At 37.0% G+C, this 23,400-nt stretch overlaps 1 protein-coding gene across 1 annotated transcript in view; it reads left to right on the top strand.

Annotated features, from left to right (window-relative positions):
• LOC309875708 (fidgetin-like protein 1) overlaps positions 1-23,400 on the top strand; it is a 78,035-nt gene that overhangs the window by 43,639 nt on the left and 10,996 nt on the right. The window contains exons 7-13 of the mRNA XM_082755381.1: positions 2,365-2,431; positions 4,511-4,605; positions 6,499-6,566; positions 11,215-11,291; positions 15,565-15,584; positions 16,296-16,394; positions 21,937-22,038. Of these exons, the coding sequence (XP_082611507.1) occupies positions 2,365-2,431; positions 4,511-4,605; positions 6,499-6,566; positions 11,215-11,291; positions 15,565-15,584; positions 16,296-16,394; positions 21,937-22,038 (528 nt within the window). The remainder of the gene's footprint in view (positions 1-2,364; positions 2,432-4,510; positions 4,606-6,498; positions 6,567-11,214; positions 11,292-15,564; positions 15,585-16,295; positions 16,395-21,936; positions 22,039-23,400) is intronic.

Genomic DNA, 23,400 nt, shown 5'->3' with positions numbered 1-23,400 from the left:
TGCAAATATGTTCAAAAGCATACTTGAAAAAGAGGTTTTACATCTCTAGTAATTGAGGATTTAATCAACTCAATATTATTGGTATGCATTATTTAAAATTTCTGTCTTTCTGAATATATAATTTCCTGGTCTTTTTACAGGATATTTATGTTAGTATGGAATTTTCTAGTAAATTTGAAAAATCTAGTTTAATGGGTATTAAACAACCATCTCTCACCTTGCACAAATCTGCTAAAAATTTGGAACATGCAAATGAAAATCCCATCAAATTTAACTGACTCTTTGTTTGAAAATCAGATTATTTTTCTAAGATGTCATTCTTTTCTAATACGCTGTTACTAGTTTGTTTCATTGAATGAAAGGAAAAAACAAACAAACAAACAACTTTGTGGGAAATATGAAAAAAATACATAAACGCTTTTAAAGTTCATGAGAAGTTGTTGTTAGGACTAGTTAGGGAACCCCCAAAAGGGAAAACCAACTTTTATCCTGAAATGTGTACAGGACCTGTTTCAAGATATGACTGGAGATGACACTTAACAGTCTCCAGTATCCAATAGCTGGTAGAAGTGAAAATGTTAACAAAATCACTAGCTTCAAAGAGAGTGACAACTTTCAAGTGAGGATGTGCTTTTGATGGAACACATAAAAGGGTAAATATTGGCAGATATCAAGCAGACTGCTTAAGTAGAGCAGGAATGCTTTGTGTAGATGCGTATCACCTTTTAAAAAAGAAGGGAAAAGATTTTTTTCAGGAATCCTCCTGGAAAAGTTCACATATATTAGCATTTGTGTAATGGGAACTCCTAAAATGAAGGAGGTATCAGTGCCATTCAGAAGAGATACCACGTGAATGTCCAAGCTAGAAGAATAGAAAAGTATACAATGTCAAGCTGAATGTGGCATTGGGCTAAAACAGATCAGAGGATTTGGCAAACAACTTGCTATTGGCATAATAGCACTACATTATTTTTTCTCAGAAGAAGAGAGACAGCAAGCCAAAAGCCGGTGAGGCCACAGCAGGTAACCTAAAGCCTTTATTTGCTACAGACGTGCTTACTCACGTAAGAGAACAGACCAAAAGGCCACCCAGTGCCCACGCTCCTGCCACCAGCTGCACCTCCCAGCTGAGGTGCATCAGAAAAATTTCCACATCAGGAAATTTTTCCTGACGGTGTTATTTCTGCGACAAGGACCAGCAGTGAACCCAGAGGCCCTGTGTACCTGCCCATTATGGAGCTGCCAGACAAAAATGCTCTGTGTGGAGTTTTAATGTGTATTTGTATCTATATTTTGCTAAGACAGCATGTTTGTTTTCTGAAAGGTGTAGTGGATGGACAAGTATCATCTAGGTGTTCCTTTCTCTTCTTAAAGGATTTGTCATGAATTCACAGAGGGACCTGCATGTGCACAAAATAGAAAAACTGCAAAATTTGTCTAGATGTAGAAGGACAGGGAAAAACACTGAAAGCAAAAGATGGTACATCTGGTTTCTGGGTTATAATTCTGGCTGCATATTCCCAGTAAATTACCATAGTTTATTTTCACTTGATTATATTCTCTCACTACTGTGAAACTTTCTTCATTATAATATGTAGCCTTTGCTTTTGGTCATGTAGCAGGAGACATTAAATGAGGACTTAACAGGATGAAGGAAGCATGGTTCCAGATTTTTAGGATGAATCTGGGATAAAAGGTTTCTCTGGGGAAAAAACTTCGCAAAATTTATAGTAAACATATGCTACTGGTGAACAGGTCCCAGGCTGCAGATCCCTGAGCATAAATCAGTTACAAGTATCTGTTATGGAGCTGTGTGACTCCTTAATTCAAAGAGAAACTTTTAATGATCCATTCTGTCAACAGGAATTCCAGCACTTTTGAGTTGCTCCAGTTCAGAGCTTCCCTATATAGCATAAACTGCAAATCATTTTGATGATAATTGCATATGTGGGACTGGTATGTGGGCAGGGGGGATGTAATCGGATGATCTTTCTGGTCCATTCCGACCCAAACCATTCTGTGATTCTGTGGTATTAGGCCACATGGTAAGCGTGTGGAGAACACAGAAAATATATAACATTAGCATTGATATAACACTATGGCTGATTCATCAGTCAGCTTTGCATTGGTATTTATTTTATCCATTTGTCTCAATGGAAGCTCATGGAAGCTTTGTGAAAAAAAATCAATTCCCAAAAGTTCCACTGAAGGATAGATAATGGCTAAAATCAAATTATTTTGTCCTGTAATATCTATTCTCCTTGTTTACTGTTGCCTTTACAGGCAGTTTTTCTTATTTAATAATTTTATTTGCTGCAACACTAACCAAGTTTTTGCCTTTTTTTTTTTTTTTTGGCTCTGCAGTTTTGTGCAACACTTGGAACCACACCTTGCTGCTCCTTTGACAGACTGTTAGAGCTGGGTCCTATTTGTAAGTCTTTGTCTGCTGCTACTTTCCAAAAGTGCAGATACCAGTTTAAGCCATGCTGAGTCATTTCCAGGGTATTGTGCAGTGTCAGTGACCGAATTCAATAAAGCTACTTAGAGATGAGACCTTCAGTTACAGTTTTCTTTCTAAAACGAGGTCGAGCAGTCTCAAATCATTAGGACTGCAGAGAACATTGCCTCAAGGTTTTTTGAGGGGGCATTTTGGAATACTTTCAGTGAAAACATAATGTAAGTGCTTCAGTTTGTAATTTTTCCTCAAGACCCTCTGCCTGTTAGAGTGTCCAGAGCAATGCAGATCATGGAAAAGGTGAACTCTAAACCTCCTCTGCACCAAAAGTTTTGTTTCTGCTTGGTTCTATCGACTACAAAAAGCAGGGAAATACTCACCAAAAATCCATGTGTGTTCTCCTGAGTCCTTCCTCCTTTTTCCCCCATTTCTTTCTTCTTGCAAGAAAATGTGTTAAGTAACAGGGCACTTAATACAGTGACTGAGTCATGGGCTCTTAAGTGTTTCTGACTTATGGTCTTCTGTTGAGGCAAGCTTTGGTCTGCCACAAGGCTTGGTCAGAAGCACACGTTTGCTGGCTGGTGAAAATGCAGTCAAAGTGCATCATATGTATTCCAATTTCAATATATATATTCCACTACATTTAGAGCAGGCAATTTATAGCTACAAGCAATCAGAAGCAGCCACACAGAAACAGGCCTAGATTTGATGTTTAGTTCATTTATTCAGGTAGAGTCTAAAATACTTCAGATTTATGTGGTGGTGACTTGCTTTGTAAGGTTCCCCGCCCTCCAGCAGAAGACCCAGAGACTTAGTGTTCTCCTAATCCTCCTTTCTACAAAAGTTTTGTAGTATTCTGCCTAGCAGCTAGAAATTATTTTGCTGTTCAGATTATTCCTATAGACCTGACCTAATAAAATAGTAACACCAGTACTCCTAGGGATAGTGTGTTTCACCGACTGCTCCCAATGACTTCCTGCTTGTGCAGCGGAGGCCAGCAGAAGCATTACACGCTACTCACATCAAAAGACTTATGCTAACATTTCTGTGTGTGTACTTCATGTTAATATACATGAGCAGAAGTACTATAAAATAACAGCAGTGTCTCAAACAAAATATATTCAAAAATAAATAATCAAATGAACTTCGAACATCTCTTCAAATAAGCCTACCTTATGTGGATGATAAGACTAATATCTTTTCAAGATATTATGCAAGAAGAAAATGTAGCTCACAAGAATGCAAATTTGTGCATGAACTTGGTGCCCAGGTGCAGGTCTGAATGGCTATATCTCTGTATGCAAAAATATGCATCAGAATTGGTTGGTGACCAATATGAGGATGTTATGTGGGCTTCAGCCAACAATTCATAGACTAGAATTGTTACCATGTGAATTAATACAGATGATCAATAGCAGAGCATGAATATTTCATTGTAGAAAATACGTGAGAGGCTCATATGCTAAAATATTTCTGCAGTGAGTAATCAAAACTAGTCCTTTCTTAACCTTTCAGTGCTTGCTCTTGGATAAGTCTTCCTCTCAGTCCTGAAAATAAATACTTTGCTTCACATAGTTCAAAAGTCTGTACCCACACATATCAGTAAAAATATTTAGAAATATGTGTTTTGTTTATGATTCATGAGATAGAAGTAGGGAGCACAGCTAGAAGTCTAGCTCCTGTTGATGAAGTAGTGTTATTATCATAGAAATCAGTAACTACATCTCAAGACATATCTTTTAAAAGTGTATTTTGTAATAGTTCTTACATTAAAATTATTTAATGTTTTATGTTATTTAGTATTAATAAGAAAAATCTAAATATGTAGGGACCCTCTTGCTATAGCAGAACTGGGGAGGAAGAAGAGGAGTGTTTTATGTATACATCTTTATGTACTAATGGAAACCCAAATAGTAGCAATGTTTCATGTCTTAATTTTAAACTGGGAAAATACTAACATCAAAGAAAATCTCTCAGGCACTTGATTTCATGCAAATCAACAGGGCTTTGTAATCTGCTGTTTAATTTATTTTCTGTTCGATTCTTATTTTTCAGGTAATAAGGAAAATATTTGGATGCATATTGATGCAGCCTATGCTGGGAGTGCATTCATTTGTCCTGAATTCAGGCATCTTTTAAACGGAGTAGAGGTAAAGTGTTTCTTCTCTAGCAACCTGTTAACATCTAACTGTTCTGTAGAATTTTAGTGTTTGTTTGTTTGTTTGTTTGTTTGTTTTTTAACATCCAATATTAATGGCGTTTCTAGAACCTCTGAGTATGCTTCTCTTCAACTTGCACTACAAACCCCTGTATATTCTATTACCTAACAATGTTTATATAATTTTTACCTTTTTACCTTGCATTCTGGGACTATGCAAATTACCACAGCATGTAAAAGTTTGTCATTTGGCAAGGCTAACAGTTAATCAGCCAAGTACCTTACAAAATCATCCGGAAAAGGGGAACTTTTTCCCAAATGTCCAAAAAGCTGTATTTGATTTGTAACACCCTAATTCATCAAAAAAAAAGAAAAAAGAAAAAGAAAAAGAAAAAAAAATCCAACCAATTAATGAGCTCATTATGCCTGATTTTTGCTTACATCCTGAAAGTCATGTAGGATGCAGCCAGTAGCTGTATCTCCAACAGATGGGGTTTAATAACCAAGAGAACTAAATGAAATATTCCCCCAACAGCACTCGTGTTCCTTCTCCCTCCCCTTGCTGAGCTACTTGGCATTCAGTTGCTTAGATAAGGATACTTCAATTTCCTGCTGCTTCCCTCAGACAGTCAGATAAGTCCTTGTCTTCCACGTCAGTGGAGAAAATATTACTGTTTGGTAAAGCCAGAAGTTTAAACAGAGCACTGATAGGTAGGGACTAATAAAGAAGAGGAGGGAAACCCCCCTAGCAAATAAAGCATTTCTTTCTGTCCCTTTTTTTATCAGCAAATGAAGCTTGTTGTAATTTCCTGTAGGGGAATATATTTTAAATTATTGTTATTGGTTCCTAAGGAAATGAAACAACATCCCTTGTCTGGGCCAACATTTGTCATAAGAGTAAATATTTAACAACCACAAATAGGCTTCTTACCATGCATAATACAGGGAGATAGATAGATAGATAGATAGATAGATGGATAGATAGATAGATAGATCTCTTATGAGAGTAATTGTTAATTTCTTACAAGTGATGGGGAAGGCTATGAGAAGTAAATGAGAAAGGAACAGTGCTACATGAAGTAGTCAGACCCTGGTGCTGCCAGGCCTCCATCTCTTTTTAAGGCTTATGGCTGCTGCCTTTGTTAACACAGCCTACAGAAAAAGTGTTTCCCACATGATTTCAGTCCTAGTAGCTACCTGGGTTTCTTCTGATGCCATTTCTAAACATATGTAAAGTAAAATTGGCTTGTTCCATGATTTATACAATCATGTATTGTGAATGCTTGTTCTGTGTTGGCTTTTCTTTTGACTTAGATGAAAAGATGACTTCCACTAAAAAAAAATGACCTGGCAGTTAAAAAAAAAAAAAAAAAGAAAATAGATAATTTCCTGATCATTTGTAATTTTATGGAGTAATGTGATGCACAGATTCTGAACTAACTATATCATTTGTCTCTTTATGTGAATTTTGTGTGTATATGTTAATATTCTTGGAAATAGAACGTGTAGTGAATTGGTTTGGAAATTGGGATACGAACCTCAGCAGTTACTGTTGAAAAAGCAGAATTTTTTTCGCTTATACTGAGATATATACTTTTGCATAAGATAGGTATCCAAAAGGTGTAATTGCTAGCAAATGATCAAAATTTTGAGAATACCAATAGTTCAGCTCCACACCTAACCTCAATTCCATCTGCAAAATGAAATGACAATTTAACTGCAATAGTTATTAAGTAAAGTGATATCAGTAGGAACATTATGTATAAAGCCCCAAGTCAGAAATGCACTCATCATTAAGGTGTATTCAGAAAACTTGACTAAGTTGCATCATTAACACATGGGTCCTTTTCTCTTTCATATTTTTTATTTATTTTTCTATTCTCAGTTTGCAGATTCATTTAACTTTAATCCTCACAAGTGGCTCCTAGTGAATTTTGACTGCTCTGCTATGTGGTAAGTATTACAGAAAAAGGAAACTTTGCAAGAGACAAAAATCACATGTTAAATTAATCTGCCCTCCTAGCAGTGGACGTTTATTTACATTTCTCTATTGAAATGAGGAGTTCTAGATATCCTTAACTCTTGTAATTTACAACATTCTCTTTTACATTTAATCCAAGTTTAAAGTACAATTTAGAAATAAGCCTGAGTTCTGCATTGTGCTCTAGAGAGAGAGAAATCCCGGAAAGTTGGCAGATTCATACTTGGTCTATTTTGGGACCATTTAAAACAACAACAAAAAAAAATAATAAAAAAATCCTCCCTTTAAGGATGTTAATGCAATGAACAACATGCTAAACAGAACTTTTTCTTCTTTTCCTTAACATTTCTTTATGTTTGAATCTTGATTCTTTCAAAACCCTTTCTAAAAATGATTGGGATTTAGCTGATGAAAAACAGGTGATTTCAAAAAAGACTATTTATGCAATTTTTTACTGATTTTCAGTTTCTCCAGATGACAGCAGAGACTACATTTTGATATGAAAAGATGCCGAAGTAGAAACCAGTAGACATACTTTGAAACAAAATGAATTAACCATAGCAGTAATAATAAGATCCCATAATAGATGATCTTTTTGTGTCCCGAACTGAAATTTCCAGAACCTAGTGCCTACCTGCATCACGACTAACGATACTTATTATCAAAACAGCAGATCAGTAAATGCAGACTATTTATCAAAATAAATGAAAACATCAATTTCATTTATAATTGAAGAAAATCTATGCAAAAATGAAAGAAGGAAAAAATGAAAGTTAAAAAAGAAACTTTAAAACATCATCCAGATAAAACTAATTTCTTTCTGGAAGAAAAGAAGAAAAAATGTATGACAGTGGTCACTCAATTGCTTTTGGTTAATCTTTGGCTCTTTTAAAGTCCTTCACGAAGTTGACTTTTGCACAAATACGTTTATTATTCAGATAATACATTACATTTTTGAATATGAGATTATTGTTGACATAGGAACTTTAAATACTCCAAGCTATAAAGATTTTATTCTTTTTCTTAAAGTAAATGCCTTAGGTTTCAATCCTGATTCATCAGTAATGGCAGCAATTAACCAGGACTCCACTTTATAAGTGCCTCATAACTGGCTGTCTTTCTCTGCATATGGAAGTAAAGAGAAGATGAAACTTTGCTTGTTTCTTCCAAATTTTTCACATCATTTGAAGATATTGTTATCAAAGTAGCTGCTCTCAGAAATTACAAAATTCACCATCATTCTCTTTAGTATTTACAGGACAATCAGGAGCCAGAGTCTTGTCCATACCAGTTTCATTTCTCTTTAATTCTGCTTTCCGCTATAACCCTACGGAACAATATTAGAACTTTTAACCTGGCTTTCCAGGAAAACAGGGTATATATAGTCACACTGTCTGTCACTTTATGTTCCCATCTCAGGAGGATGCAGCTTCTTCCTATCAGATCTTAGACTTTTGACTTAAGAAAGCATACTTTTAAGTGTTTTTCACTTTTTTTTTTCTTGATCTTTCTGGTAAAAAAACATCAAATAAAATTTATTTCCTTATAGATATGAAGACTCCATTGCAAGGAATCTCAAGAGACCTTGCAAAATGTCTCCTTACTCAAAGCTACACAACTATAGCCTACTATTAAGCCTTCACATCCACATTCACAAGCAAAGCATTTATGTATTGGTGTTATTTGCCTGATATGGAATGTGGTATATATTTAAAATTAAGCTCTTTGGCTCAAAACCATATCCATCACCAAAAGAAGACCAGCTAGACTTCTGAGGTCTGCATCCAAAATTCACCTCTCTTACTAGATGTAATGCTGCCTGAAAAAGTGAAAACTTGTTTTAAATGTAATAAGGGATGAAGGAGCCTGGTAGGAAGTAAATGTGATGACTGTGTAGTCCTTTTAGGATCCATGTAGAGTATTAACCATAATTTTGTAATAATACAGAAAGAGTTCAATATACAGTGAACACCATTTCAGAATCAAATTAAACTGAGTTCCATTGACTTGCTGGGTGATTTAGTGATTTCAGCACTTTCTCCAATAAATGCTCTCATTTCTTTTCCTTGGAAGTTGATTAAGAAAATCCATCCATTAAATACTGTAAGGTAATTATTTAACTACTCAGTGCAGTATGTAACACTGATGTCACTTGTGATTTGGAGGCAATTTGATTATAAAACTTTTGTAAAATATTCGGAAACTTTGTGATGTACAAAAAAATTCAGTTTCTTAAAAAAAAAAAAAAAAAAGGAATTTAATAAATTTAATATAAGCACTCTAAGAAGGGTATCCAAATTTTGGATTCCTTTAGTGACTCTGGCCTGTTTAACTGGCATTCTGCAGTGTTATAAAAGAAGAGTTGTCTTCTTTCAGAGAGAGAAAAAACATTCATGTTGCAAAAGTCTTAGTATTTTTGCTTTTCTATTACTCTTTACAGAGGGTAAGTGTTCACTTTTGGTTGAGGAGGTTGTACTTGTATTTTAAAGGAAGGTGCTTACAGGCAATGCTCTTCTGTACCTGGAAGCGAAATTTTCCTTTTGGCTTTTAATGTGTAGTAATCTCTGGTTATTTTATCTATTGAAATTGTTAACATCACTAAAAGGTGGAGAATAGAGTGAGGCTGCTAAAAGCTGCAGATGTGCAAGCCAGATAGTTCCCTATCAGATAGTATGAGTACTTAAAATGAGATTTTTATGCCATTCAAACTAGATTTTAGCCTATTACCATACAAACATCAAACCTTTGAAAAATTCTAGTTTATAAATGAATTTTTTTTTTTGAAATATATGTTCAGGAACCTTCAGTCAACCTTGGATATTTGCAAAGGAAGTTAAGAATACCACTTCTATCCGTTATCAAACCACACAAGCACTTAGTGCAAAGAGGTTTTTTAAATACTTAAGATAAAATCTAGACATTGTGTATAGAGGTGCAGCTCAACTGATTCATATACATTTATGTCAAGGCTTTGGATTTATTTTAGTAATCCTTTTAGATAGTTTTTTATGGTTGTCAGATTAAGACCTGCAAGGTCCCAAATGGAAAAGACACGATCTTTTAAAAAAGCAGGAACATCTCAAAGATTACTAATGCCATATTAATAGCAATCCATACATCAACCCACACTTGACAGGATGCAAAATGACAGCATTTTAATAGCTTCTACCTGAACAGGTATTCCTGCAGAATTGTTATCTGTTTCATTGATTAGCACAGCATATTATAGGAGGAGGGATGAATCTCTCACAACACAACTGTGCTATTGCTTGTAATTTAGGTTAGCTGCCTATGGAATGAGCTACTGTGACATGAATAGATCAAAGAAATCAAGCATATCAAAATGCAGTGGAACCCTTAGATGGAGAGGACCTTTAGAGGTTGTTTGCAGTATTTACCCTAAATAAAATGGCTTTTGGATAATAGTTTACTTCCTTTGTCCACAGGATGTTTCCAGGACACAAATTTATTTATTTATTTATTTTAATTGAGAGTATTCTGAATGTCTTCTACTATTTTTTATGTGCTTACTTATCTCCAGCTGGGTACTTTTGATACCTGAAGCCAAGTTAACCTTGGTACCCTCCTTGCAATTAAGTAGAGAAGCCCTTCTCTTTGGTTAAGATGTTTAATGTTTATGGTTTTACGTGCACTTTTCCATTAAAACATTAAGAAACATAAAAAGAAATGTACTCAGAAAATCATAAAAGGTTTTGATTTTTGTCTTTTGGAGTGTGCGCATGTTGACATAATTATTGCTTACTTTGTGAAATATTTACAGGCCTAATGAAATTACACAGTGGTTTTTCCTTTTTCGCTTTCTAATTTCTTCTTCTTCTGCCAATGTAAAACCCCACATCGGTAGAGGTGAGTCAGCCTGACACACCGAGTGTTCCCCACTGGTAATGTGTAGCTTGTTCCCTCTGAGAGGGACACCTTGGCTTTTGAAACATGGTCCAGTGACACCACCCACCAGCTGGCAAGAGCGAGGTACGCTTCCCAGTTCCACGTTGTGCCGCAGGATGTCTTTCAGCAGTTGTGTCTTGCATCTAGCTAGGCTGCCAGGAAGGCTGGTACGAGAGGAAAACCTGCTTCTGGGCAGGGTGGCCAGGCCCTGCGGGCGGCTGCCACCACCGCTACCCATGGCACGGAGAGACGAGACGGCAGCCAGCACCCACAGAGCCCCGGCACTGCTGTGTGCCGTGCCTCACAAGCCACAGCTCTTCCCACACGGCTTTGTACTGCAGTAATTTCAAGGCAACTTCTGTTGACTGCAAACATTAGCATTGCTTTAACTAGTCTCACATTCTGGTGTGATTGTCTATCACCATAAAAAGATCCTCTGCGTCTGTTTCTTATCTGTTTTTAAATATGCAGTCATGCTGCCCGTTCCTGCTGAGCCTTACACTTGCTTCTTGTAAGTACAGTACTGATATTGCTGTGAAAAAGCACTGAAAATGGCACAGGCTGTGCTCAGGAAATACGCCAGTTTAAACACATTTAATTTTCCTTTGCTTCTTGTGGAAATTTAATGCTTTAAATTTTAATCCTTAAATTTCTAATTTCTCTCTCTTTCTCTCTTTTTTTTTTTTTTTTTTTTTTTTACTTTCTTTCATACAGGGTGAAAAAAAGATCAGATTTAATAGGTGCCTTTAAATTAGAACCTCTTTACCTGCAGCATCACCACCAGGAGTCTGGTAATTTTATAATTAAATAAGATTATCACTGTTTTATTTGCACACTGATATGTACATGTAATAATAATAAAAAAAAGACTTAAGAGGAAAACTGAAATTCTTAAAACTGACTAACTTGTTTAAGAGCCTATTTCCATATTCAAAATACTTTAGGAAGTTTATTGAAGTGCAAATGTGCCTAGTGAGATTTCAGTTAGCTTAAAAAACAATTGAGGGAAAGTCATTTTATGAAGCGTTCACACACAGCACAATATTTTCATATTGTGATTTCCCCACCTCCGTATTTAACATTGACTCTTTGTAGGATTGTCAGGGCAAGTCTTAATGATCTTTTGGTAGTCAAGTAAATATAATATTAGTTGCTATGTATCGAGTCCCTTAATCTGCCTTCCCCAATATATATTTTACCAGAATGGTTTCAAAGTCTGATTTGGTTTTGGATTTTCTAAAGTCCTTGACCTTTTCTCTTCACTATGCATGCAAGCTCTGATTCATATTTTCAAATATCCATGTCATGAGCAAACATTCCCTGAAACTGCAGAGATGGGGTGAGCTGTATTTGGTATCCGTGCTCTATTTTGGGTGATAGCTGTCTGGGTTGGTATCCTGTTGCACTCACGCTCTTAAATCGATTGCAGCAAGGAGGTAAGTGCAGGCTGTCAGTCTTGTACAAAACGCTCACAAAAGCATTTCCTAAAATGCTCTCAAAGAACTTCCAGATCCTGGGCCTAGTACAAAGCTCCTTAATGGATTAGTGTTGCTCCTTGCACATACCTAGTGAGTACAAAGTGGCATTTGCCATCCAGAAAGCTAGTTTTGCACATACAAGTCATAACCAAGTAACTGTGGAGACGGTCACAGCAGTGCAATGTCAACATGTAGTTCAAGTTCCTTCATAACTTTCTCACAAAGGTGTATCACCTCAAGGATGCATGTCCTTATCATTTGCCGTATCTCATACTGTTCCTGGAATTGGTGATGCTGTGTTCGTTGTGGTGTAACCTGGCCAGCAGCTAAACACCTCGCTCACCTTCCCCCATCCCTCTCTGGGATGGAGGGAGAGAATCAGGAAAATTAAGCCTATGGGTTGTGATAGAAACAGTTTATTAAAACAGAAAAGAAAAGAAAAAAACACATTAACGATAATAGTACTACTACTACTACTGTGTACAAACAAGTGATGCACAATGCAATTGCTCACCACCTGCTGACTGATGCCCAGCCTAACCCCGAGCAGTCCGGCCCTCCTCCCCCTGGCTAGCCACCCCTATATATTGTTCACCATGAACCTACATGGCATGGAATACCCCTTTGGCCAGTTTGGGTCAGCTGCTCTGGGTCTGTCCCCTCCCAGCTCCTGCTGCACCCCCAGGCTGCCTGCTGGGAGGACAGAGCGAGAAGCTGAAAAGTCCTTGGCTTGGTGTAAGCACTGCTCTGCAACAATTAAAACATCAGTGTGGTATCAACATTATTCTCATCCTAAATCCCAAACACAGCACCCTACTAGCTACTGATAGATAAATTAAGTCTATCCTAGTCTAACCAGTGTTCAAAAGCATATTCTGAGTACGCTTCTCTCTGTTGTGGCTATGAACTCCTTGGCATTTGAATTAATATAATCCAGAATACCACCATTCACTAAAAAGCACTAGGAAAAAATGATTCTTGTGCCTCAGCTACCAGAGGCTTCAGATTTTATTCATTTTTCTACATTTCCAAGAAATGCAAATATAGAACAGGGCAGTAAACAAGAAAATATAGTATCTCTGAAGCTGAGGTTCACCCACCAAAAGCTAGAATTGTTAAGGAGAAAAAAAAAAAAAAAGTACTTTTTATTTTCCTTTTAAAATGAGAAATGAAAATTATTGCAAGTATGCTTAAATCACTATCTTTTAATTAATGTACATGAAAAATATTTCTCTTGAGGAGAAAAAAGTCCAAAGTTAACTAAAGCGAAAATATATTCTTGTGACAAATGGCAGTGCTAACAGAAGAATCTTAGAACTTCCTGGGTTAAATGACACCAAAAGGAAACGAAACCTTTCTTAAAACTACATGGTTTCACTGATGCCACCTAGCTGTCCTGAAAACTTCATCTCCCCAGCTGGATACAAAGGTGTTCAGTCTTTGTGTTGCCTTCACTAGCCATGATGGCATGCAATTAGATCTGGACATAATGATACCAAATGGATCAGCTGATTATTGGCAATGTAGTGAATATTTATTGTGTTCTATTCCCGTTTGCTGACAGTTTTCCAAAGAGCTGGACAACTTTTCAAATGCACATTCCTCTAGTTGAACTGTTCAATCCCATCCACACGTATGCCTTCAATAAAAATGGCCAGATTTGCAAAGGTGCTAGGCTCTTACAGTCACTCTTGATCCCTGAGTGTTTTACGGGATGACAGCACTCCTGGAAATAAGACTTGTCTAATGGAGGGTCTTATTTTCTAAGTAAGTCTCAGGTCTGAGAATTCCCATCGTGGTTTACAAGGCAAATGAAGTAGCATTTTTGAATTCACTCATCTCTCACTCAAGAATTTAAATGAGCGGAAAAATATATCTATCTGTGAGCAATTACTCTTAATAACCATATGGCAATTATGTGCGCCCCCAAGGGGAAAGTCTTTATTTTGTCATTAATTATAATTTTATGTGATTTGCATCATTGCTCCAGGAAGATTATCCTGGCTTGCCTGGCAACCCAGGATATAGGTCAAATCCTAATGGCAGCGTTAGAAGAATGCAGCTCTATACGCTATTGTTAATGCCACATATACTCCCACAATGCAATTCATCCTGGTTAAATACAGATGTAAGACTAAGGCTTGTAATCAAGGACTAATCATTGATTGCATTCTGCTTCACAGCTTGTGAAAGGCGTTGTTGTGGATCATTAGACACAGCCCCTTACAGGAGCGTAGGATTATTTATCTATCACCAGTTGCTTTCCTCTCTTTGCTACCAGCCTTGCAGCTATCAAATACAAATGGCTGTGGCAATGCAGAACGTGGATGTTATCAAATCACCTTGTTACTGAGACAAAACAACCATGTTCACTTCTTGATGTCCAGGAATAGGTTAATGATTGTTGCTTTTTTTTTTTTTTTTTTCCCCTAAAAAATAACCTGGGAACAGGTTAAAGAGCCAAATGGCTATATGTTGCAGGGAGGAAGGCTCATATGTTTTGGCTGCATGCATGTGAGAGTGTTGGCAAGAGAGTTTGTAGCACAGGAAATGGAGTCTTTAAATTCCCAGGAAGGCTGGGAATCAGAAAAATGATGTAGGCTGGTCAGTTCATGAGCTACAGTTCTGTTTAGTACCTGGTGATTCATAATGCCAAGAGCACTTAGCACTTTTCCGCGGAATTTAAGTGCATACTTCCTCACAAAGCTTATATTCCACTGCAGGATAAGAAAGCCAAGCAGATGCTTCCATACGTTCCTAAAGAAGTGCTTTGAGATTTTAGGTCAGTTTAATTTTTGTCACTGGTTTACTGTGAGTAATCCAGCTTTATGTTACAGCTTTCTTTACTGTGAAATCAGCCTAATTACCTGACTCAAAGAAAAGGTAGAGGCAACTTGACGCTGTGTGCTCGTATAAAAGATATCAAATAATGCCCTCTGCTTGCCTCCCTGCACTGAACTGTTCTGTGGCTTGGTCAAACAGTGCAAGGGCTTTTCACCACATCAAATAAAAAGCCGTAACAATGCAGAACGTTATTCACCAAACAGGAAGAGTTCATTTCTGAGTCAAATTTTCCAGTCACTCATTAGACATGCTTAAAAAACAGCAGCAAATACATGAATGGGTACACAAGCTAGTTAGAAACACATTGTTTTGAGAAACGTCAGTTCTCCAAGTGGTGGCATTTCGCAGCAGAGGATGAGCGTTGAAATGAGTTCAGGGATTCTACAAAAAAAAAAGTTAATAAAAGCCATCTTATGTACTACTTTTTTTTTTTTCTTTCTTTTTTTTTTTTTTTCTTACAAGAGGAAAATATATGTATTTAGTCTGTGATCACCATGGGATCTGAAGTATAACAGAAAGGAAAATTATTTCTTCTAATAATTGTTCTACAAGAAAATGTTTGTTAGTGGTACATCCTGGCTAGCTGAGGAGTGAAGCATATTTGCTGTTGACAATTGATGCTGAAGTTTGTAGCAAACAGGCAGGATAGCTAAAACACAGCTTTTTCAATAGCATTAGAATATGATTGTAGGATTTGGCTGTTACGATAAAGCAATGTGAACATTTTTTCTTTAACTTTCAGGCCTTGTAACAGATTACCGGGTAAGTACAACATCGATATAATCATTAATATTACTACTTGTATGCACTGATATTTCCAGGAATTTTATTTTCCATTACTTTCATAAACTTCAAACCCTTACCTTTCTTTCCGTGGTGGATGCTGCTTACTAAACTTTTAATGTTACTCAAGCTGAAACTTTAAACTCTGTTGATTTTGGGGAAAAAAAAAATGTTTAAAGGCAGAATGAGTCTTGCATATGTAATATTTTAATATGTAATTAACATTAATATGTAATATTTTAAGATTTAAGCAGTAGAAAGTAATTTCCTAAAGATTGTTTTTCTTAAAATAGTGACTAATATATATTTTTAAAATGCATGTTTTGACTTTGGCAATATAAACATTTTCGTTTTGAAATGGAAAATGGGCCAATCGTAATAGATGCTGGCCCCTCAACTGTATACAAGCCAATGTATGATACTCATTTTTCCAAAACCTTTGAGGAGAATTTGGGTTGCAAAAAGACAATTTGATTTGCCTTGTGACCCTTCCATGCTGACACCAACCTTCTTTTCCACTTTTCATTTGAAAAATTTGAGTATCAAGAGTTGTATCAGAGCATTAGCCAACAGCATCTAGGATCTGGAAATGTGTTATGCTTAAAAGTTGCTGCAGCACATACAATTTCTGCAGTATCACTGCAAAGCTGACTTCTAACATGGGTGCCCTGCCTTCTCTCTGGCTTGCAGCACTGGCAGATCCCCCTGGGGAGGAGGTTCCGCTCCCTGAAGCTCTGGTTCGTGCTGAGGATGTACGGGGTCACGGGACTGCAGGAGCACATCCGCAAGGTAACACAGGTTTGCTTTCTTGGGTAGTCTGTGGTGGGATGGTAAGGGAAAATGAGCTTTATTTACCCCCATCCACTTCCCACAGCTTCTGCACACATCAGAAAGGAGCGGTGACGGCTTTCAGAAAGCTCGTGTAGATAGGAGTACTGCTTTTTGCCCCATGTCGTGTCATGATTTCATATCATGGCAGGATCTCAGCTGTCACCCATTTTGTATTAATCTTTAGAGAAGACAAGCGTAGGAATTTGGAATTTATACAACGCAGGACTGTAGGCCCCTCTCAAATTAAGCCAGAGCACGTTATTATTATTTTTTTATTATTATTATTTTTTTATTATTATTATTTTTTTTCTGGGAGAAAAACCATGAAACATTCATTATCTCTTTATTTCCCTAATGCACATGGATTGATAGCATGTTTAGATTATGATTAATGTTGTTGGGCTACATTTATGATACAGTACCTTATTGTCCACCTACCCTTGAAGCGATAATTTCTGCTGTTTCTCTGTTTCCTGTTTAAAATACACATTTTTTTTAAAAACGATGTGTACAATTTACAGTTTGTTAACATTGCTGTGAGTAAGTACTAAGTTTATTCTTAATGTAAAAAAGATGGGTTATTTAATCACTAAGAAACACACCTGGCAGCAGTCTAAATGATATATATATACTTCCTCTGTAGCAGTAAAATCAAATTCAAGCATGCCTTTCCTTTTTATGAAGTTTAGGGAAACTTATAATGAGGGGAGCTCCATGACTTCGCTCTAAATATTTACAAAAATATCCATTAGCTTAGACTCTGGTCTAGTATACCAAACCCTCTGCAGGCATGCATTCCTTTCTGTTGTGGTACTAAACAGACGAAGGCCTAAGAAGGGCTTCTTCTGCCCCTGTAAAACAGCTGCATGAATAAATCTCTTCCAGTTTGGAAAGGTTCTGGGATGGAGGAGGGTACCCTTTTCGCTTCTCATTTTTATCATGACGTTTTTTAACTGACTCTACAAGGACTTAGATTATATTTTTAGTTTTAGTAAGGCTCTCAGAAGCAAATTTTGAGAACAGTGGCAATCCTGATGCTTTATTATCCTTATGGCAATTTGATACACGCCCTTCCAATTAAAAGTTGATGCATGGTTCGTTACTGCTTTACTAGACTGCCATTACAGTGTCTAGTGTTTTGCTCTCTCAGGTTAGATTTCTGGAGACAACAGTTATTTCAGTATAATGCCAAGGTTTTAAATGGGGCTAAATCTCTCACTGGCAAAATAGAGGATTGGAAGCCCTGTGTTGACGACATGGCTTTTTACCAGGCAGGTTTCCACAATTCAGTATTCACATTTGACAAGATGCTTTGCAGTTCTCTCATTCCCTGTCTCCCAAACATTCCCCTGGCTGTCTACCCAAAAAGTGCTTGTCTGCCCATTATCATAGCTGTTTTTGTATTTTCTACGACAACACTGTTTGGTAAGGCAAAGCAAATCAATCCTTTCCTAAAGATACTGACTCTACACTTGGAACCCTCTTTTGTTCCCTTATTTGCAAAGATAATTTGGAAAACTAGATTCCCAAGGCCTTCTTGAATTGTGTGTTTATTTAATAGTTCATTAAAGAGTTCCCCAGTACACAGAGGAAAAAAAGGTATGACCTTATGTTTATCATAAAGGTTGGAAAAGACCTCCAAGACCATCTGGTCCAACCATCCCCCTACCACCAATGTCACCCACTAAACCATGTCCCCACGCCCCATGTCCAACCTTTCCATGAACACCCCCAGGGACGGTGACTCCACCACCTCCCTGGGCAACCCATTCCAGTGCCTGACTGATCTGTCAAACTGGGACCATTAAGTTAGTTCCTCCTCTTCAGCCCCCCTGGGTAAGTACTGATCAAATTCAGTGGGCTTCAAACCAGTTTCAAAACAAACAAACATTTCTATCTCTTTCAGTTCAAAGTTGTTTTTGTTTTTTATTTTTTTTTCTTTTAGTAGTGTTTAGAAAAAAGTTGTTTATTATGTTGCAACCTTTAAGGTCTGCATCAAAATGACCAGATAACCACTGCAGCTTGGTATTTGCTTGTACCAAGACAGGCATTTAGGAACCAAAATATTCCTAGGAGATGAGAATGAGTGATTTTGATTTAGATATAGTAACTTTTTTGTTTTCCAGACCTTCCAGTTACGCACTTTCTTCCCACACATGTAATATTAACCTATTTCAAAGTATAGGTTTTAAAGCAGTGGTAAATGGGAGGGCGGTCATCTCAGAAGGATGTGGGGAGAGAAAAATACAAATTTTGGAGGTAAGTCCCAAAACTGTGGAGGAGATGTACAAAGAAGGCAAAAGCAGCAACAGTCCTCTGGACTGATTCCAAGCAGTCAGTATAAATGTGAACCCCCCAAAGCCCATTTGTAAATGGCACATTTGTAAACTGCTTGGCCATGTATTACTCCTTTGTCCTTTTAAGTCATCGCAAAGAGCTCAGAAGTCATCTGAGAAATTTAGAGGTTAATGCTTTTGTAGGTAATCCCCAGGAACATTCTGAGTCAGATAAATCCTGTGGAGGTCCAGAAGAAATCAGTGTACCACATTCTCCCTTTCTCACAGACTAAAATGAATTCTATTAACAATTAACAGCTGAGATCAAGAAAATGGAACTGTACAGAACAGCAGGGCCAGAGATAGCACTGCAGCTGGGCAGTGGCATCGTCCGAGTGGCTGTTTAGAGGACACTTTTTGCAGCATCTTCATTCATTCTAGTGAGATGTGAGCTAAAGCATATACACGTTATTGCACTCTGATGCTTCTGAGAAACTCCCTTGTATCAAAAACTGTTTTATTTCTGGAAGGAGTTGCCCTGCTATTCAATTCTCAATTGAAACATTTAAATGCAGGAGCCCATATCTGTCTATGTGCTTCTATTTATCTGTATATGCACACGTATACGTATATACATACAGATTTTTTTTTAAATAAGGACCACATCTTACTGCCTCATGAGTTCACTGCTCCCATGAGTAAGACATTTCCTCTAATCCTGAATAATCACATTACTTAGATCCCCTTCTTTTTTGCCTTATCACTGCAAAAGGGCAATGATTATTTACCTGAGATAGAGGGACACAAAAATCCCTTGCCATGCCCACTCCTGGAGCGGGGGTACGGCTCTTTGAGTCGAGAGAGAGGCAGGTGTGATATCTAAAAGCCCTTTGACTTCACAGAGTTTGAACTTCCAGGCTTAATAACGTTTAACTTTATTGGATTTATTTATGCTTGGTTGCAACAGTCTTTGTAAAAGCAATTCAGGGTAATAGCTTACGGTTCAAAGGTGCGGGGCCTTGGGTCACTGTGCTAAGCAAAGCAGGGGAAAGCAAAGCAAGTGAAACTTGGCGGTTCCTACTTTCTCTACTTCCCAGCCCTGCCTGTAAAAAACTAAAACCCGTGGTGCCCCCCAGTGGCTTTTCAAACTATTGCAACTTGATAAGGCCTGCTACGAAAAAATGACTTGCATCCATACAGAATGCTTCCAGCATTTTCATCTGTGTTTTACTGAATGCACTATAATTTTCCTTGCTTTTATTTCTTTCAAATTCCTGAAAAATCCTTTAGTGCAAAAAATTGGAAATACTTGCTATAGAAAGTGTACGGCAAGTGTCTGTAGTTTTCTTGTACAAACTCCTTGCAGTAAGCTAAATCTCAAATTTTTGCTTTATTAATTTCTCACCCAGGTAAATTCTGATTTAATTCTGTTGGTGATTACACTTGGTTGAACATCTGTGAAAATCTCTTGTCATTGAACACCTCACTGAAAGTCATTTGTCTCATCAAACAGGAATTATTTTTATGGTCTTGGCTTCCAAGACCTGGTGTATGCATTGTGAAATTTTGCTGAGCTGTGTAAAAGACATAACTTGTTTGGTGCTATGGAAATGAGGGCTGGAAGAGGTGGTAGAAGACTGTTACAACCTGCGTGCATATTTCACATAGGTTTCCCGTGCACTTATGCATACAAATGTATGTAGGTATACACATACTTCTGGTCAAATTTCACAGTTTTAAGCCCATGCTATTTGTAGGAGCAGAATATTCAAATGCATTAGAAAGAAGTGGGCATTTTATTTTTCTTCTTTCTGACTCAAAGAGCTCTCAGTCTAATTTTAGAGGGAGGTGATAAATGAATGTCACAAACAGCAGAGAGGAAGTGGTAACGAGAGGAAGATTGGCTGGTTACAAAGAGTATGCCCCGTAGGAATGTCTTGAATCAATGTTCAATTCCATATAAACAATGTTTTCCTATTTTAGGAAATAAACAAACATCAGAAAGCTATGATTAAGATTGCAAAATGTGTTGTTTTTTTTTCTTTCCTTTTTTTTTTTTTCTTTTTTTTCTCTCCCTGTAATTTTTGGATTTTTGTTCTGCTTTCTTCTTGCCTTTTGGAAGAAGTTCCTGTGAGATGAAATATTTCACATCTAACCTTGGACCAAAGTGGTTTGTATTTATTGGTGTCTTTCCTTGAACTTGTAAGAAAGCAAAGTGGAACAGAAGGAAAAGACATGGGGTCTGTTCATTTTAGTAAAATTGTTTGCAATCGTAAATACATAAAAGTGTTGATTATTTTTGATGTAGACTGGCCAGTGCATAAACTGTAATTTTAATAGCCAGTTGTCTTTTTCTAGAGCTAGCGAGCACTAAATTGGTGATAACCTGTAAAGGGGGGCTGAGTAAAGGACTGCAGGTACCTGATGCGGATATGAGTTCTTTTTTTTCCAAGCACTTTTGTATTTATTTTCTGTCTGGGAGAAGGCAAAATGTGGTGTATGTATACAAACATCACTGACTGATGTTCCTCACAGGTTGTTAGTATGCCTGTTGGTATTTTTCTTATTTGATTTTGGAAGAGCATTGGTTTCCTATGCCTTGATATAATTGTTCTGGCTTTATATCCAATGTATTTTTTCCCCCAGTAACTTTTAAACAGGCTGGCTGAGGTATGCTGTCCATTTTCTTGATTTTACTGCCATCACTTTTCTTTTCAGCTGGTCCTGAGTGCCCAGGCCAGAAGAGTGAGCAAGTTATCCTCCTCACAGTTACTCTCACGTTATGTGAACTATTCTAAGCAGTATTATCTGTGTGTCTTGTTTTCCACTGGACATGTGATCATTTTCTCTGTATGAATCTGTGCATCTCCCCTCTTCCCCACTGTCTCCTTTCAGCCAGTCTCAATCAAAACTGAGAATGGTAGAAAACCTAAAGAAGAGTTATTGGCTATTAATATGGTATCATGAAAATTACAGAACTGTGCCAAAATGTTTCACTAAGAAACAGACCAGTACTGCCTAAGATAGACTGAGCAACCAATATAGTAAGTGGTCAGTATGGTCTCTGAAAGTCATAAGCGGGGTGTAAGTTAACATAAACAGATAGCAACATGTGAATATTATCACATATCAGAGGAGGGAACTGAGAAAAGAGATTAAGGAGCAAATCTTTTCTGTTAATAAACCAAATTTATACAATATAGACGCTATCTTTCTCTTTGCAGCACGTCAGGCTGTCACATCAGTTTGAACATTTAGTCCTTCAGGATGAAAGATTTGAGATCTGCGCTGAGGTTGTCTTGGGACTAGTCTGTTTTCGGCTGAAGGTAAGGCAGCTAAGGCTCTCTACTTTTTCTGTCATGTTTTATCGCAACACGATAACTTGCAGTAGAATATAGTCTCTGTAGTTAATATTCTTAATTATTTTTAAGGAGAGTAAGGGGAATTCATTTAGATCAAAGTGGATTAAAGAAAGACACTTAAGACAATTTTCTTTGAATTAAATCAAGTCCTTATGAGAAATTCAAGTATATTAGGGTATGGAGGAATATAGTCAAGGCAAACAAATGGTCTTAGTCTAGCCAGAAATACAAAATGGCTGTAATACTCTATGCTTAATGGTCTTTGATTAAGATGGTTGTTTAAATATATTTCTCTGGACATCTATTAAAGCTGCATGTATGCATAGTAGATGCTTCTTGTCAAGTTAATTTTTTGTGTGTGTATATTTAATACACAACTTTATATATATATACAATATCTATCATGGATGAAGATTAAAAAATACTTTTTTTTTTAGTTTTTGTTTTTTTTTTTAAAGAAAACGTTTTCATTTCTAGAATCCTACAGTTAGACTGGGCAAATTGGAGAAAGATATGAGAAGGAGAAGGTTGCATGCTGGGATAGCATGGGCCAGCTTCCCAAATGCCCTTGGTACTGACCCCCACCACTTTATTTTTTCCTGGACATGACTCTTGCCCCTCTTTGCCTTTCATTACCCCAAATCTCTGTATATGCCAAGTTCATTGATGTGAACCTTGCCCAACAGAAACTAGAAAACTGACTCTGCTCTCACAATAAAAGAGCGGCAGTAAATGGGAAGGTTGACTCGTTTAATCAGACATTGAAAGAGATTAATGGCCTTTTTTAGGTAAGGAACTTATTTAATAAAGGATTTTGCAGCTAAAGCCTCTGTATAAGGCTGCATTGTGACCCAAAATCTGAAAACCAAGCAATAATGAAAATGGCACTAGTGTTTTCTAGTCCACATGATACCTCACTGAGTTTTTGGTTTTTCTGAAGGCTCAGAAAAACTTCTTGGCTCCTTCTGAGTAGTGTGGTATCGCTACATTTCACAAATTCTTTCCTCAGTCATTCAGTTGCACCATTCACTTGAGTTTGATGCAACTGTTTGAAGGACCTAATGAATCTTTACCATTATCAATAATGTAATGGTAAATTAATCTGAAATTGGAAAGTTTGAATTTGTGGTGTTGAAAATAAAAGAAAAAAAATGATCTGCTGCTAGGGAATCAGACAGATTATGTAACAGGGTTGTTCCAGTAAGTGAAAACATGACTATGTTTTCTTTCTTAATGAGAACTTTTAAAAGATTTTGAGGAACAGGTTCTGCTCTCAATAACAAGATGCTGGTTGTAGTCTGCTCTCTGACTTGGACAAGTAAATAC

This window comes from Aythya marila (genome assembly GCF_965140915.1).
Source record: "Aythya marila genome assembly, chromosome: 2".
NCBI classification, from domain to species: domain Eukaryota; kingdom Metazoa; phylum Chordata; class Aves; order Anseriformes; family Anatidae; genus Aythya; species Aythya marila.
Note: the sequence above shows the minus strand (reverse complement) of the source record. Positions and strands in the feature narration are given on the sequence as shown.